This window comes from Dermacentor variabilis, chromosome 3 (assembly GCF_050947875.1).
Source record: "Dermacentor variabilis isolate Ectoservices chromosome 3, ASM5094787v1, whole genome shotgun sequence".
In the NCBI taxonomy this organism is placed as follows: Eukaryota; Metazoa; Arthropoda; class Arachnida; order Ixodida; family Ixodidae; genus Dermacentor; species Dermacentor variabilis.
Genome location: NC_134570.1, coordinates 131302839 through 131319959, shown reverse-complemented (window position 1 = coordinate 131319959; position 17121 = coordinate 131302839). Strand labels below are relative to the sequence as shown.

The window sequence follows — 17121 nt, the reverse complement described above, 5'->3', positions numbered from 1 at the left end:
ATGGAAGGAGAAGAAAGTGAGCCGTATGAAATTCCGGCTGTGCGGTGAGCGAGGAACGCGGGGACGTAAGCATGGACATGGGGTCCGACATGGAGGGAGGAGAGAGCGTCCAGGATGGCGGTGTGGTGTACATTGTCGAATGCTTTAGTAAGTCCAGCGCCAGGATAGCTCGAGTGCGTTTGTGGCGGGAGGGGCCTAGGACATCCTCGGAAAGTTGGAACATGACATCCTGGGCGGACAGCTGGGGACGAAAACCGAACATGGAGTCGGGATAAAGGTCATGATCATCCAGATAGGTCTGGAGGCGGGCCAGGATGACATGCTCGAACAGCTTGCCGAGACAGGAGGTGAGAGAGATGGGGTGGAGGTGTTCGAGGGCAATAGGTTTGCCGGGTTTGGGGATGAATGAGGCACGTGCATGGGTCCAGGAGGATGGAAGAGTGCCAGCTTGCCAATCTGTATTGAGGAGATCAGTAAGGGCTTCGAGGGAGGGGGTGTCTAGGTTGCGGAGTACCTTGTTAGTGATGTGGTCCGCCTCCGGAGCCGAGGTGGTGCGGAGTGTGAGTAGCGCCGCACGAACCTCGCCCACGGAGACGTCCGCCTCAAGGTCAGGGTTTGGGGAGCCGGAGTAGGTGGGAAGCGGAGTAGGTAGGTCGATGCAGAGGTAGTGGTCCCGGACGGTCGCCAGGAAGTCAGTATCGGTGAGTGGGGAGGAATGAATGAGATGGGAGATATCCCTGCGCGGGGAAGCTTTAGTGTGTGTAGGGTCTAGCAGCACCCTGAGAAGCGACCACGTGTCGCGAAGGCCCAGGTTGCCTGCCATGCGGTCGCAGGTCTGGCCCCACTGTTGTCTAACGAGACAGGCGCAGTGCTCCTCCATGTCCAACGCAAGTCGGGCCAAACGGAGGCGCAGGCGGCGATTGTATTTCTGAGCCTGCCACCGGCGGTGGACAGCGTGATAGGCCTCCCAAAGGTGCAGCAGACGGCTGTCTGCCGTAGTGGAGTGTGGTGCTGTACGGAGTGTGGATGTGGCAGTGTGGACCTCCGCCAAAAGGGTCTCGGTCCAGGCAGAGAGATCGGTGATAGGAGCAGAGGAGGAAGTAGAGAGACGAGTGGAGCGAAAGCGGTCCCAGTCGGCTATCTGGATCAGACGAGTAGAAGCGCGAGCAAGGGAGGGGAGTGGGAAAGTTGTACAGAGGACGTAGTGATCGCTACCGAGGAAGACCCCTGTATTAGTCCAGGTCGGATTGGCGACGTTTTTGGCGAGGGTAAGGTCCGGATTGGTGTCTCGTTGAACACTAGATCCGATCCTGGTGGGGCAAGCGAAGTCATTAATGACCGAAAGGCACTCATTGTGGATGAAAGTCCAGAATGAGTGGCCTTTGCGAGTGTTCTGGGGGTAGCCCCAGCTGGTATGTGTGGCATTGAAGTCGCCAAGAACCACCAGGGCATTGCGGCCAGTGCAGGAGTGCGTTCTGCGGAGGACGAGGAGGAGAGGTGCTGAAGGGGGCTTTGGGAGGACTGTACACATTGAGAACAAAGAGGCTTGTCTCAGTGCGACGGCGAGGAAGGAGTTCAAGGAGGAGATAGGCACAGTCCGAAACATCCAACTGGTGCTGCACGGCAGCAAGGTTGCGCTGCACCACTGTGGCAACTGTGGTGCAGAAGGATGGAAGGAAGTGTAGTCGCGCAGTTTCACGGGAGTTAGGGGTTCCTGGAGTGCTAGGACGGAGGCGAGAGCGTCGGGAGGGATATTCTGGAGGTGGAGCTGCAGGGTGTTCCGCTTACTGCGGAACCCCCGACAGTTCCACTGCCAGAAATTAAGGCGCGTGGGGTGTCTGGCCATGATGGATGGCGGAGTCCCCTGACAGAGCAGGGGTAGGTGGCGGGGTGAGTGGGGCAGGGAGCGACAGGTGTGCGACGGTGGCCTCAGTCGCGCTTTGGCGGGTCTCTAAGGCCGCGACCCTGGTGTCTAGGGCAGTAAGGTGGGATTCGATGGCGGCCACACGGGTGTGGATACTGGCGACGCGCTCCTCAAGTCGCGCAAAGCGGGCCATGACGCGCTTCTCAAACGCCTCCAAGAAGGAGGTTGTTGGGCGAATCACGTCACGCTCGGGCGCGACGGGGTCGGAGGAAGGTGATCGGCGTTTGAGCGGGGGACTGCGGTTGGGAGAGGAGGTGCGCTATGATGCAGCCGAGGATGCCGTATTCATCGGCTCCACAGGTAGCGACGGCGGCTGTGGAGGTGCGGGAGCTGGGGAAGTAGGAGGAGGAGCGGGGGAGGACAGACGCACTAGCGCGGCCTGCAGCTGGCGCAACAGCTCCAGAATTTGGAGCTGCTTGGCAGCGATAGTGGCCTCGAGGGACGCGGTTTGGGGGTCCGACGTGTCAGGCTGCGGTTTCCAGCTTACCGATGATGTGGTGGTGGTGGCGGGAGCGGTGGACGCCTCGGACCTAGGCAGAGGCGGGAAGGAGACGGAGCGGTGGCGGCTGGCAGACTGGGCACCATGGGAGACAGAGTGGCGGCGGGGGCGGGAACGCCGGGAGGTCTTGAGGATGGGCACGGTGGGTGGCGCTGGTGGGGGAGGCTGGTGCTTGGAGGTGGCCGGGGGCGATGACGGGCCGTTCCCACGGGCTCGTGCCCGCACGGGCACGAGCCCGTGACGTGGGCTCCCATGCACAGGATGCAGCAGGGGACGCAGGTCGGGGGCTCGACTGGCTTGTGGGCCTGGCCGCAGCGGTGACAGAGGGCGGACTTGGGCTTAGTGCAGACATCCGCTCGGTGGCCAGGAGCCCAGCAGTTCGTGCAGGCCTCGGCTCTCGGGCGGAACTGGTGGCAGCGGTAGACCCCGCAGTTGAAGACGATGGTGGAAGGAAGAAAAAAAGATTATGGGGTTTTACGTGTCAAAACCACTTTCTGATTATGAGGCACGCCGTAGTGGAGGACTCCTGCAATTTCGACCACCTGGGGTTCTTTAACGTGCACCTAAATCTAAATACACGGGCGTTTTCGCATTTCGTGGTGGAGGGAAGAGTAGAAGCGCCGACGAAGGTCATGAGGATGGACTGGGAGCGCCCCATCTGGCGTGCGTCAGCGATGGCGTAGGGGGGTGTTCACGTTCATTGACTGGAGGTCTTGGACGATCTCGTCCTGGGTTTGGGAGTCCACTGCGTTGTGTATGATGCCGCGGAGGGCGTTGTCGGGTGCGGCCATGTAGGCACGCAGGGGGTAAGATATGGCACCCAGGTCTCTACCTCGCCTCTACCTCTCTACCTCTCTACCCTACCGCTCGCCTCTACCTCCGAGACCCGGAGGTAGAGGCGAGCGCGCGGCTCAGATGGGGTGCTGACAGTAAGGGAGTTGTACGAATTTATCCGTACATGGTCGGCGGTGCGTGCGGTGGCGTAGTCGATTGTCGCACGAGTGCAAAGGATTTAGAGCAGGGCTCCGTTAGTGGTTGTGCGGAGGTCAAGCCCTCCACCCGATCTGTAGACGATCTTGAAGTCCTCCGCTGGGAGGCTAGGATGGGGAGCGTGATGACGGAGAGTGGTAGTGCAGGCAGTCTTGGATGGCGGCGGGGCAGGTGGTGGCGACACGATGGGCTGGTGGGCCGCGGCTGTACGGTGTGCTTTGACGGCACGGACCCAGCGTGAGTCAGCTTCAAGCTCGGCAGGGCTGATGGAGTTGTCTTCGACTTGATATTCCATGTCGGCGTGTGAGCTGTATCGACGTAGGCGGCGAAATCGGGCGGCGTCGACAGCAGGCGTTGCGCGGAACGCAGCTCCCGCGTAGCCAGAGTCCGCTTCAAAAAGGCGGTCGGTGGGAAACGGCGGGAATGCCGCTTCCCATATGACTCCCGACGATAGCGGCCCGGGCAAGGGCGGTCGGTGAAGGTCGCGTCGTCTGGCTGGTTACGGAGCGCGCTGACGACACGTCCGTTCACTTCGGCTGACTCGTTGTTTTTCCGATCGGCCCGACGGCGCAGCGCGGTTCGAGGAAGCGCCGGCCACTGAGAGCGGCGTTAGGACCACGGAGGCTGCCAGGACCCTCTCTGTCTCGACCTTGTTTCGTCCTTAGGGACTGTCTGGGAAACCTGGGGACTGAGTGGTATTATTTAAGCAGCTTGCAGCTGCTCTGTTTGTCTCTCTCCTGATAACGGCGGCAACATGTAACAATTGTATAAAGAATTCTTCGCCGAGAAAGCTCTCCTCGTCTCTGACTCTTCGTGAAGTGGGGTCCAGACCTACGGCTGGCCACATATACCTCGGCACATGCAACAATGGATCTCCCATCACTGGAGCGGTGTACTGTGCGTCAAGCACAGCAGCCAAGCATTCTCCCGTGACCTTTCAAATAAGTAAGCAGTTCATTTGGTGACATATTCCTTTTAATGGAAGCCCAATTCTGAAAAAGCAGCGTCCTGCGCAGATCGTGCTCAATATAAATATTCGCATGGAGACGTACTGAAATGCTCGAAAATCTGAATGCAGATACAGTTATTAACCCTGAATAACTATGTCGTGCCCAAAATGCTCATTTGGGCAGCCACTGTTCAGCTTCACACGAAAAAGCAGTAGTCAACGTGAAATTGACAGCCACTCTTAGCGGCCTGCACGCCAAAGCACATTGTGCTTTGCGTGCAGTTGAACCCCGGTCACGGCGGCCGCATTTGGATGGGGGCGAAATGCGAAAGCACCCGTGTATTTAGATTTAGGAGCATGTTAAAGAACCCCAAGTGGTCGGAATTTCCGGAGCCCTCCACTACGGCTTGCCTCATAATCAGAAAGTGGTTTTGGCACGTAAAACCCCACAATTTAATTGTAATTAAATTTGCGTGCAGTTGTGCTGCCCCTACTGTTTTTTCCAGCCCGTTGAGATGAATAATGCCAATGTCAGAAGGCCCAAAATACTCTATTAGGCAGCCACCTACGAGCATGACGGGTCCTGTGATGAAATAACAGTCGTCGGGGCACGTTGAAAGGCACCTTAGACACCTGCACTTCAAAGCGCAGCCACATTGTAGTCATTGTAGGTGAAAACAGCAGTAGTCAACGCGAAATTGACTGCCACTTTTAGCAGTTTCCACGCAAAAGCACATTCATGTGGCGGCATTGTTTTAGTTATATGGCTCAGGCAAGTAATACGGATAAGAGAACAATTATCAAACTTCATTAGCTCAGCGAGGCTCAAAATACTCATTCGGGCAACTCTTAATAGCCGCAGTCGAGGGCACGCTTGAAAGGCAGCATTAGCAGTCTACAAGTCAAAGCGCAGTCAAGCCATCGCCACTGTTGTATCTGTTTATCTGACCGGGCAGGTAGCACCAATGTAAGCACAATTATTCACCCTGAATAGCTCTGCTAGCATTGTTTGTACTAAAAATGCTGAGTGAAGTTGAATGTGTTTTATTGAGGCAATTATTTAATTCACAAGCCATCGGCATAGCGATCGACAGCCAGGTTTAGGCAATGACATTTGTGAAATAATAAATGGTTAAAGTTGCAAAAGCTCTCGGTGCACTGCTTTGCTGGCCTCCACAACTGAAAAATGTCTTTGCAACGACGAAAGCGTCAGCCAGTAAATAACACCCCACTGCAGAATGTTATTCGAGTTGACAATTTTTACCATCATATGTGATGGGCAGCGAAACCGTCTGTTTGCTAAGACTGAATGCATGAAAAATGCAACAGCATAGCAAGGTGTTATTTCGCAGTATGCAGCCCTTGATGTGCACTTCTGGTGAGCTGCCATATGCACTGATGCATTAACATGAACACGGGTAAGGGGTGAAGTTACTGTGCAACCCATATGACGCTCTTAAGAAAATATGTCTCTAAACCTTTCTCTTTTCATAGGCGATCAAAGTTTGTTTTGAGCAAGTGGGTAATCACATTGCAGCAACAACACAAGAAGCAAGGACAGAAAACGCAGCGAGTAGGCAGATTGAGAAGACGAGGTAGACCAGTGAGAAAGGTTTTAATGAGATAGAAGAGGCCAGCCCTGCAGTGTACAGGAGTTAGTGCTTCGAATGAGATTGGTTAATGAAAATATGTAAAGACTTCACTGAAAGAAAACTAGCAAAACAAATGCTAATATACAATAAAAGGACAGAAATAAGAGTAAGCGCAAACACGTATGGAAGGAGGCACGTATTCACACACAAACGCGAAAACTAAAAAAAAAAAAACTGAAATATAAAGAAATGTGCAAAATAAAAAAAAAATTAGACAAACGCAAGATAACCTATACACATTTACACACATACGCGGGTAGAAGTATTATAGGAGCGGGTTCACAAGCTGCTGTGCCTACCTTCTCGTATGCTTTTTTTACCCGTCTCTTAACACTGTCTTGGGAATCTTTAATTGCAACATATCACGAGAATCGAAAAGCAGCGCGAAGCTATGTTGTGGGAAACCATATCGAGTGCTGGCAACACAACTTGTGCGTGACTGTGCCACAGCACGCGTTCTACAGCATGCGGTGAGCACTGGTGGAAAGCAATCAATCGATGGTGCTACACAACGCTCGAACGCCGCCGTTAGGCGCTCGGCTATCTCACTGCTGACAACGATCGTTCACGCTAAGTTGATGGCGACAAATGTTTGCGTTGGAGGCTTCTTTTGCAAATATTTTCTGTTGAGACGCTCATAGGTTTGTTTCATGCGCGCACGCTTTTCTCATTTCTCCTGAGAATGGTTTAGCTCCATCGCTTCACCCCGTCCGACGAGAAACGCAGCGACACAGTACACGAACACACCCGCCGCTGACAGTAGGCACCAGACTTTGGCAAACTTTTCTCGTTGTAACTTCACTCGGGAACGAAATAAAAAAGACATGGAACAAACAGGCAGGATGTGTGTTTGCAGCGGTCGCCGTCGGATCCTGTTTTCAGGCAAAGCGTAGCGCAGCGTCAGCAATGCTCGCTGCAATGTTTCTTCGCTGGATCACGGCTTAGAATAAATGCACGCGGTACAAATGCCGCATCGTAAGCTCGCAGTAATATTTCCGGCATGATAGACAAGCACAAACAGTCAGGAAATTCAGTGTGACGAGGGGTCGACGCGCAAAGCTGGTGCGACTTGCCCCAGTTCGAGGCCCGGGCGGCCATCTTCTCCGACGGTAGAGTCACCGGCCGTCCGGCTCATGACGTCGGTCCAGAATGCGCGCCCATTGGTGGATGGTCGTGTGCATCCGCCTCGGAAGAGTAATTGCTCCCTTTCTTCTAAAGTTGTATCCGACTATAGGTGTGTCGGCGGCTCGTAGCTCTGTGCATGCTGTGTGTTCTCGGCGCTCACTTTTCGTTTAAGTGATGGAGTACAGTTCGAATGTTGCTTCGCTCGTTGCTGTTGCCGTATCTGCTCATGTCTGCCTTTTGAGAGCGAGTTTCCATGGTCATTGACTGCGATGTTTTCATTTGCTCGTGGGCATGTGACGCCATACTTGTTAATTTAGTTAGTGTGCTTATGTTTACAAGTTTATGCGGCCGATAAAGCTACTATCCTTCGCATATCCGTGCACTAATTTGCTATCGCAGTCGATGCTGCACCTTCCGAGCGCGACTGCGACTTTTCTTGTTATAATATATATATATATATATATATATGTATATATATCGGGAACATCACGACAATCAGTTGCCTCGGGGGCGCATACCTAGTACCAAATATTGACCCACAGGCATACCGGATGCAGGAAATTGATTGATGGTAACTTGCTAAGAAAGAATTTCGCTTTACAATCTAGCCTTGATTATTTCAGGCCAGTGAAGCTAAACAACTTGGAAGCTGCTTCTAGTGGTCGGCTGTCTGAGAGCGCCAAGAAGAAAGACGGCACCAGCGTCCCTGCAGAGACGGTTGCTGCTGAGAATGCCGCATTCAGGAGCTCTAATAGGCACAGTGGGATTTCGCATTCTTAAGCATGAAATGCTTTCAACTCCAGTCGTCGGCTACTTTCGAAGTGACCTTGAGCCAAAGGTCGGAGCTGTTGTGCGGGCGCTCAAACGAGAACATCCGGGCAAGTTGCGAGAAAACGAGATCATCAGCGCAACCACTCAGGACTTAAAAAAATTCGGTCTCTGGCCCCAACCCTTTTTACAGGACCGCATAATACATACGCTACTTACGCCCCAAGCAAGTTACAAAAAATATTGTTTCTGAGTCATTCCTAACGTTTGTTCACCCTAGCACTCAAGCTGTACATTTATTATGCTCAAGTTTTATTTGTCATTTCCAATAGCGATGTTCAAAAAACAGATACAGGGCACCATACACTTCATTGTCATCCTTTGGCACAGAGATGCGGTGTGGTGTGGTGGTGTGTTCCATTACGAACATGCAGTACACCCATTTTAAGATTCTAACTAGTATCATCTTCAACCAGGCGGTTGCCATTTCATGCTTACATGTACTCTCGATCACGGGAAAGCCAGCAATTTTTCTATAATAATGGCTTAAAAGTGTACATATTTTTCAATGTATCTTTTAGTTAAATCGAGGTCCACGCTCCCTAAGCCTAGCAAAAATGCTGACAAGTGCCACAGCATCTTAAATTATTTACTATATAGCATTCAGTTCTACAAACCAGCTAAATTTTGGCATCTTGGAGGTGGATCCATCTCCTGAGCTTCATACTTGCCAAGTGCCATGCATTTATCTGTGAGAACCATGTGGTAGGATATCAACTTCTAAAGTAGTGTCATTACTCCATTAAATGCAGAAGGAGGTTATCATGAGGACCACAGCAAAAGTAATGATCAACTATTTTTTGTATGCGAGTCTGGAAGTGGCACAGTAAAGGGTGGACATTTGGTGGTTTGTGGTGTCATGTCACCATGTGCTTCATGGCACCATTGCAATCATGGATGGCCATTTGTGGGGGCAGGACTCCCATGCCAGCTGTGCCTTGTTGAAGTAGTAAAGGCAAGGCGCAGAAGACCAGGACTCAAGGAGTAGAACACAAACGAGCCGGTCCTGTCGTTTGTGTTCTACTCCTTGAGTCCTGGTCTTCTGCGCCTTGCCTTTACTACTTCAAGCATGAACCAACTAGCCCAAGCAAGAGTTTTACTTGTGCCTTTTTGATACTCATGGAAATTGCTTTCTTAAAAAGTGCAAGAATCAAGCCACCTGATGATTACCGACAGTGCATGAAAGTTCTCAAGTTGAATAATTCTTCTAAGCGTGCAGTGATAGCATTGAAGAGATTGTGTCTCCTTGCCTGACTCCTAGGTCACAAGGAATGTAAGCTACAGCAAAATTTTTAGACCTAATGAAACTGCCTCTTTGTGTTAGGTGGCAAAATTCCTGGCAGAAAGCCACACACTGCTGGGCTAGCAATATGAGTTTTCCATCATATGCTGCAGCGACACAGAAAATACTGGATGTAATTGTGGTAACATATCTACAGCATCTCACTTGGCACATGAGATCAGTGTGTTAACCCGCAGAAAGTAAAATTTACTGCTGACGATGGTCCAAGCTGGTCTTGGGTCGGTGGGGATTTTTTTTGGTAAAATATCGTTATGTGACATTGTTCATTGACTCGCTGCTATCAGTAGTGTCTAAATAAATTCTGAAGATGCAGCAAGATGTGGTGATATATTTGAATGGGATGTTCCTTGCAATTTTCACAAGCAGTTAACAAACGCTATAGTCTCCTTTTGGACACATTATTTAGGCTTGCAAAAATACTTACAGCAACAAATATAATGACAGAAAGCTATTGGCATGTCATAAGGTCAACTTTAGATCTTTGTACAGATCTTTGTACACCATTAGTTATACGTTGTAAAGGAAGCCCATAGAGACAGACTTGTGCTTGGCAGTGCCTTGTTATCTTCGTTCTCTGCCCTTTCTTTACCAAAGAAAATGAAACGGGACAAAAGTAGTGCACTAGGTTATGCTTTGCAAGAGGTGTGATGGTGTTCCTCACCTTACAAGCCATTGCTGATGTACATTGTCATTTGGATTTTGAGCATTTATGTATCCATTTGAAACCTATCAAGCCTTAGATGTACTTAGCTCACAAAACATCCTTTCTACGTCACAGACGTATGGTACGCAACATAAGCATAATCGGCACAGCCATTCACTAGGTTAGGCTAGCAGGTTGTGTCATCCTGCAAATAGGCCAACATATATATACTGTTCTCGGGCCTTCATTTTTGCGCACTGTTGAAGATCCTCCTCCTTTAGAGAATGTGCGTCACTGTTTTCATTGCGAAGCAGAGCATTTTTTTTTCTCCCTGCGGACATGCCACGAACACCGGTCCAGGTCAAGTGCAATTGTTTCGTTTGTTTTGAATGCAGATTGTTGGCACGAAGACAAGGGATGTCATTTAGGACACCTAAGTTTTTTTCACCATTTACAAAAGGACAGAACTGAAAGGCGAAAGTGCGTCTAAACGAAGTTTTACAAAAGTTGTCTGCGGCACAAAGATATGAAAAGATTGGATTTTACCCAAAAAGAAAGGACCCTGCTCATACTAAGGAGTTGTGCAAGACAAGCATTTAAAGTAGCAATTTTATTGTGTACTCCAATGAATGATTTCATTTGTGACTTTTACTGATTCCATCTAGCGTGCAGTTTGGAGAATATTGAGACGAAGGTGGTACCCACCGCCTTGCTCATAACGGCCTGTGGGGAACTGCAAAGTAATGTGGGTATAAACATCGGTTTCCAATGCCTCATAAACTGTCTTCATTAAAGGTGAGGCTTTCAGAAGCTGACAAATTGCACATGGGGGCTAATTCACCAGATGAAGTGTCGTTCTGAGGAAAGAATAAAGGAATCTTGCATGCTTTAAGAGGATCTCGCGCTTTAGAACGCAGCAGGCAATTATAAACTTGAGCATTGCAAGGAACAAGACATAGATGAGAAAGTTTGGAGGATACTTAAACTTTGCCTTTAAGAGTGGAACACGACAGCATTCAAAGATACCTGACTGTTTCTCACCGCTCACCGGCATATTCTCACTGGAGCATATGTAACCGTAATGTTTACCCGGACACGCTGGCCGTGAAGGCTAGGCACTCAGGCGGACTTTGTAGTAGAAACACGGCCTTTTCTGTATGCCGCGATGCGGCGGAGGTGAGCGCCAGCTGGAGGTATTGCAAGGAACCGGCCGCACCGCTCTGTGGCCCCCAAGACGCCCATCGGGCCGGCGCGCGCGAAATTGTGGATGCAGTGGCCAGTCTGTGAATGCCGAGATCGGTTTGTGTGTGTGAAGGGGTTTCCTTGAGTTTTCACGTAACCTAGTTATGTTTTCTCGTATAAGAGGTATAATTTCTGTAGTTTGTGTGCAAGTCGTAGTCTATGTTTTTTCTATGTATTTTAGCTTGATAAATTCAATTAGTTCATTCAGTTTCTTGCGTCACATGGAAGGCCTGGGTATACGTGGTTCCAAAATTGTTTTGCTGAAACGGCGTCCGACGCCGGACGCCGATGTTGCATTTCTTTCGACATGGGCTCCTTAACGCCATCGCGTTAAAAGTCCCTGCCACAGCGGCCGTATTTTCATGGGGGCGAAATGCGAAAGCACCCGTTTACTTAGATTTAGGTGCGCGTTAAAAAAACCTTGGGGGTCCAAATTACTTCGGAAGTCCACCACTATGGCATGCCTCAACGAAATCGTGGTTTTGGCACATAAAACCCCGTATTTTTTATTTAACAGATGAAAAAGCACTAGTGCTAGCTTCCAAGTAACTCTATTCTAAGAACCCACCCCAAAGGGGTATTCATATGCACATATGTAAGCAGTCAACTACAGCACAGGCCAATACATTAGCCATAACTATCTTTGAATTCGTATAGTTAGCCTCAATACATCTCTCAAATGCTCTGAGTCTTACTCGACATTACTAGAGCTGTTTGCAGCTCGCACTTTATGTAATTTCATATAGGCATGTTCTGTCGTCTCGAGTCATAGGAGATTCTCTTTCAGTGTGTATTGGCAAGCTGAAAATGAGCCAATCTGTTTGGTTCGTTTTTAAAAAGCAACACATGTGAATAAAGTTAAAATTGCTGTGCACATATTCAAAAATACATCAAAGAGATGGAGATATGTTGACATTTGCTGCATTTTTTTATTGCTTTAGGGAACTGTCCAGGGAAACGGCTGCTCAACCTCAACAGCAAGTGTTGGCTCCGGAAAGAACCAAGCTGCCCAGTGCATATAAGAATTCATTACTTGGATCTAGAATGGAAGTGGACCCTAATGGAGCCAAGAAACAGCTGCCTGGTCATGGAAATAGGCTTGGAAGCTTTTCCACAAGTTCGCAGGGGCAAAATGTTGTTGACACTCTCAGTGTAGTGCAGCAGAACTCTCAGACTCCAAAGGAGAAACTCCCTCAAGCATGTAGCCAGAATGACATTCCACGGGACATTCCTCCACATCAAAACTGTAGGCCAGGAGCACAGAGTTATTCAGCTCCTAACAGACCTAGCCAGACACGCCAAGTGCGTTTTGAGCTAAGAGACCCTCCACCACTGATATATGTAGGACCACGTGGACACACTATGCCCAGTGAAGCGGCTCACACACAGCCAAGCAAGATGACTTCAAAACAACGGGAGGAGCTTGGAAGGCAGATCACTGCTTACTCTCAACACATTGCTTGGCTAAATGCCTATGGCCTTCCAGAGAACTCGCAAGGCTATGCAGGGTTTCCCTATAGCTGTGCCAGCCTGTCACTGTTGCCTCCAGACAATGTGCCACCAAAGGGGCATCCACTGACTCCTACTTCAGAACCTGTTCCACAATTGTACAATGCACCCCAGCCACATCCAGTACCAGGGACAAGTGACGCACAAGGACAGTTCCAAAAGCATCAGCGATGTTTGCCAGAGGAGAAGCAAGGGCAACAGACAGGTAAAACTGCTCGCACAGTGAATTCCATGCTTGCACTGTCGGCAAGAACGTCGGCGATGGAAGCAGAGCAAAGTTATGGGTCCCAAATCTCTCCCCTAGTGCCGCCATCTGATAGAGCGCTGGACTTGAGCCAAGCCAAGGATGCTGAATTGATTCAAGCAGAGAAAGATGTAGAGCTTCAGCTGAAGAAGCGTCAACGTCTCCAGCTGCTTATGCACCATCTCAATGCCGGACAGATTGCTGGTGGCCAGCAAACAGGACATTCTGGAGCTTCTAAACCAAGGCAGCTGTCAGAAAGAGAACGGTACCTACAGGAGCAGATCCGACTTGCTTTGCAGCAGTATTTCTGTGCGAAGCAGTCATGCGAATCTTCGGCACAGCCAAGGACGTCCATGAGCAACAACACTGCGAGAATTTCCGAACAAAGCACTTCATCAGAATCTTCTACGAGATTTGTGCGCCCATGGACTTGCAATTCGCAATGGCCGTACCCTTACAATGCTTGTCAAGAAGCAGTGCAGAGGTGGCGCAGACAGCAGGAGAAGGTGATTGAGCCGACGACCAGTGTGCTGCCACAAAGTGCTGCAGCACAAGCTGCAGATGAGCACAGAGAACTTACGTTTGTCGAACCTCAGCATACAGTGATGACACCTCACCAGGCAGCAGTGCAGCAAGTTCCCGTGGAAGAACGAAATCAGAACATGGTTGCACGGTTTGATGTCTCTGGTTGGAGAAACAGAGTGGGAATCTTGTTGAAGTGTAGTGCACCCCCTGCTTGCCAATCTCTTCCAGATGCTGAAGCCTCCAATGACCATCTTGCAGAGAAGCAGCACACAAGCTGCATTAGACTGCCAAGCCAGCAGTTGTTGAGGGAACCCTTTGTGAAGCAGCTCTTGCCGGGGCAACCTCCAAGTTCAGCGCAAGGCTTGCGGCCACAGGGACCGCCGCCTCCAAGACAGTAGAGCTGCCATATATGTAGCCTTGTATAGTGCATTGAGTGCACTATGGAGTGTAGACAGAATACAACAATCTTCGCACTGATAATTAGTGCAACTACCATTGCATAGTCTGTTGACAATTTGTCGACACAGCTTGCCTTAGTCTGTGATACTAGTATCCACGGGTCTGTCAAGAAATGTAGAAGGTCCACATTTCTGCAGTAGTGTTGACAGGTTATCACACTTTTTATTTTGCAGGTTCATTAGAGTAGCATGAAATTTGCTGTTTTTAAGTTATAATTCATCTCTGTGTGTTTATTTAAATCATTCCCACCAAGATGTGAGATGTCACTGTGCCACACTTCTTTGTGCTCATTTCTGTCACTCCATCTAAGCATTAAAGAAACAGATGTGCTTAGTATGTATGGTTTTCGTATAATCTCGCTGCTACAAGCAAATGCTTGAAGTCAATTTTCTGTACCTGTATGAGATGTCATTGGTGTCACATTTTCTTGCTTGTCGTTGAATGAACGTATTCGGTAAGTCCATGTAATTTGTGGGATCATGGCCTTTATTGACTCCGCATAATGAAGGTGCTTTTCTTGAGCGACTAGGTAAACTTCAATGTGAGAAACTTAGCATTTGTGTGAATTATTTCATTCATAAGGGTCTTCTTGAAATTGTGCAAAAAGAAAACTGGCTTGAATGGATCATACATAAGTTGTTTCTCCATTGCTATTTTAAAATAATTGGAAATGGTGACTAGACCTATGAAAAAAAACAAGACATGTGGAGGTCTTACTTTTCTGCTGATACATGATATGTATCATGTTCATGATTTATCAGGAGTTCTAGGGCAATGGAGAAGTAACGGAACCAAACGTAAAACATTCCATGCCTATTGATTGTAGATGGCACTTATTGCTTGTAGATTTTAATGTAATTGCCCTGGTGAAACGATCCATGCTGTTGAAGCCACATAAATTGACTGCAGGTAACAACCTTTACTCCTGCAAACTACAATACATGAAGCTCTTGAAAGAGCTAAATTGTAGAGGACAGATACCCTGAGTCCACTTTTGGTATGTTATAAATCAAGCTGTATGTTAAAGCATGATGTGATTATCAGTCGCACATTCTTCCATATTCATGGCTTTTAAAAAGTTGTTGCTGCATCACAAATTTATGTCTGCATTAAAGGCTACCGTAACCTTTTAGGTTGCCAGAGAATTTCGCATTGCATTGGAAATTTTATGTTGGAAGGATATTAAGACATATCTGGTTGATGTTAACTGATTGATCTGTGCAAGTGTTTCATAGACACTTTTCCGCTGAAGTGATACACAGCCTGTGCATTCCAAGAACTCTTGAATTATTACTGTTGCTGAATATAGGATGTCTTAGTTTTCATGTTAGCCATATTAGTGATATGCTTAAACTGCTGCTGGTGTTAACCTTGTTGAGTGATTATGTTGGAGCCTACTTGTTGTCCAGGTCTATGAATAATAGGCATCAAAAGCAATATGGCAAGCCCCACTAGTCTGCTTTTTCTTTGTGAAAGATACTGATATTAGGTGCATACTTGTTGTGAACTCTTATTAAAGGCCATGCCACCTGATGTTGGGCCTTCTAGCACCATTTGTGTTCAATCCAGTAAGTAAGAAAGGGCTCTGCCTTTGTGCAATATCCATTTATTGTTTTCGAACATAGCATTTTATTTCATGTAGCCCATGCTTGGCCTTGTGCTGTACATATATGCATTGTGTGAATAGCATCCGCACTGTTCTTTTTTGACATACTCCCCTTTCCTATGTGTTTGCTAGCTTTTTTTGCCACCAAGCTCAGTGGATATGAAGTGATGACTTGTTTGTTACCAAGTGAATGTCACTCTTTTCTGCAAATACATTGGTGATTTCAGTTTAGTTTTTGTGCATACTCATTTTCTTTCGAAGCTTGTTTTCATATATATATCTGATCGTATCAGCCTACTTGTGTCCTGTTCAATCTTTAATGATGAGACATTCATCCAATAGCCTCTACAATAAGACATACCACCGATATGGTTCATTGTTAAATGCTTACGTGCTTTAGTAGTGTGGTTTGCTGGGCCAGTTTGTGCATGGTGCACATATAAGGGGTTCCAGCAAGTACGGACGCGAGCACAAGTAAGAAGAAATGGACAGGACAACGCTGGACTTACAACTGAAGTTTATTGGGAAATACGCTTACAAGCTTACGTGCTTGTTCATTAGGTGCTTGGCATTTGTTAGTCTCGTCTTATAGTAGAGGTCAGTGAAACAATGTGAATGCAGCCGTTGCTTTAAGTGTGGTTTGGAGATTCTGAAGTGACCCAAACTGTTCAGTAGTTTCAACAAGTGCAAATATTTTTTTTTTTGTGTACATGCTTTGTACTATGCCGTGTACTTTTTTTCAGCTTTGTTTCGTTTGAATAACGGGCTCGTTTTGTAAGAGCTGGCACTACTGAAGCTTCTCGTGAAAAGATACGAAGGCTCCTCTTCTGCCGGCAAAGCAGATGAATGGGCAGTACTAGAAGGCATCATATAGTTGGCAGCTGCAGTCTAGCGGTCATTCACGTGATGTAAACACAGCTGCAGCCCTTTCGTCTTGTCAATTGGTCACCTTTACCATGTGACAAGAAAAAATGATGACCCGCGGTAATGGCAGTTGACGTCACTGCGGCAATCGCTGTTGGAGTGCTGCATACTGCGCTGATCAAAATGCAGGCTCGGCTGTGGCCCACATGCATGTACTTACAGTAAGTCTAGAGCAAGACCATAACATCTAGGCGGTGACACCGTGGATGCAGTCCAATGCCCTCCATAAGGCATGCTGGCTGACAGCGTTAAGTGTTCATCGTTCGCCATTTCGAAACCGCATCCTGGAACGCAGCCATCCTTGTTTCGTTTGAATTCCAGGTAGCACAAAAGAGATACATAATGCTTTTGCAGTGTTTATGCAACAGTTTTGTTGTTAAAACGTAATATATGTCTGGTACTATGAGGCTTAATTATTTTTCGTCGACAATCCAGAACAGGTCTCTAAAGCGTATTCAAAAGTCTGGTCTGGAAATAGGATTGGGAAAGGCACATGATAATCTGAAGCTCGTTTTCGCGGGTTCCAGGTGAGTTGAAGCTTCGGGGTCTAGTGCAACAGAGCCCCTGGCGCAGTGCGAAGTACTGCGCAATATAACCATGAACGTTCACCAACTAGCCCCCTTCATTGCTTTACTAGAAGTACTGCTGCCTATGGAGGCCGACCCATCCTCTACCAAGTCGCATAAAAATGAACGTGTC

At 48.3% G+C, this 17121-nt stretch overlaps 1 protein-coding gene across 4 annotated transcripts in view; it reads left to right on the top strand.

Moving 5' to 3' along the window:
- LOC142576287 (uncharacterized) overlaps window positions 1-15729 on the top strand; it is a 136052-nt gene extending 120323 nt beyond the window's left edge. For all 4 annotated transcript variants that reach the window (XM_075686342.1, XM_075686344.1, XM_075686341.1 and 1 more), the window contains one exon: window positions 12097-15729. In XM_075686342.1, coding sequence (XP_075542457.1) covers window positions 12097-13831 — 1735 coding nt within the window. In that variant the 3' untranslated portion in view covers window positions 13832-15729. The remainder of the gene's footprint in view (window positions 1-12096) is intronic.
- Window positions 15730-17121: the final 1392 nt, after the last annotated feature.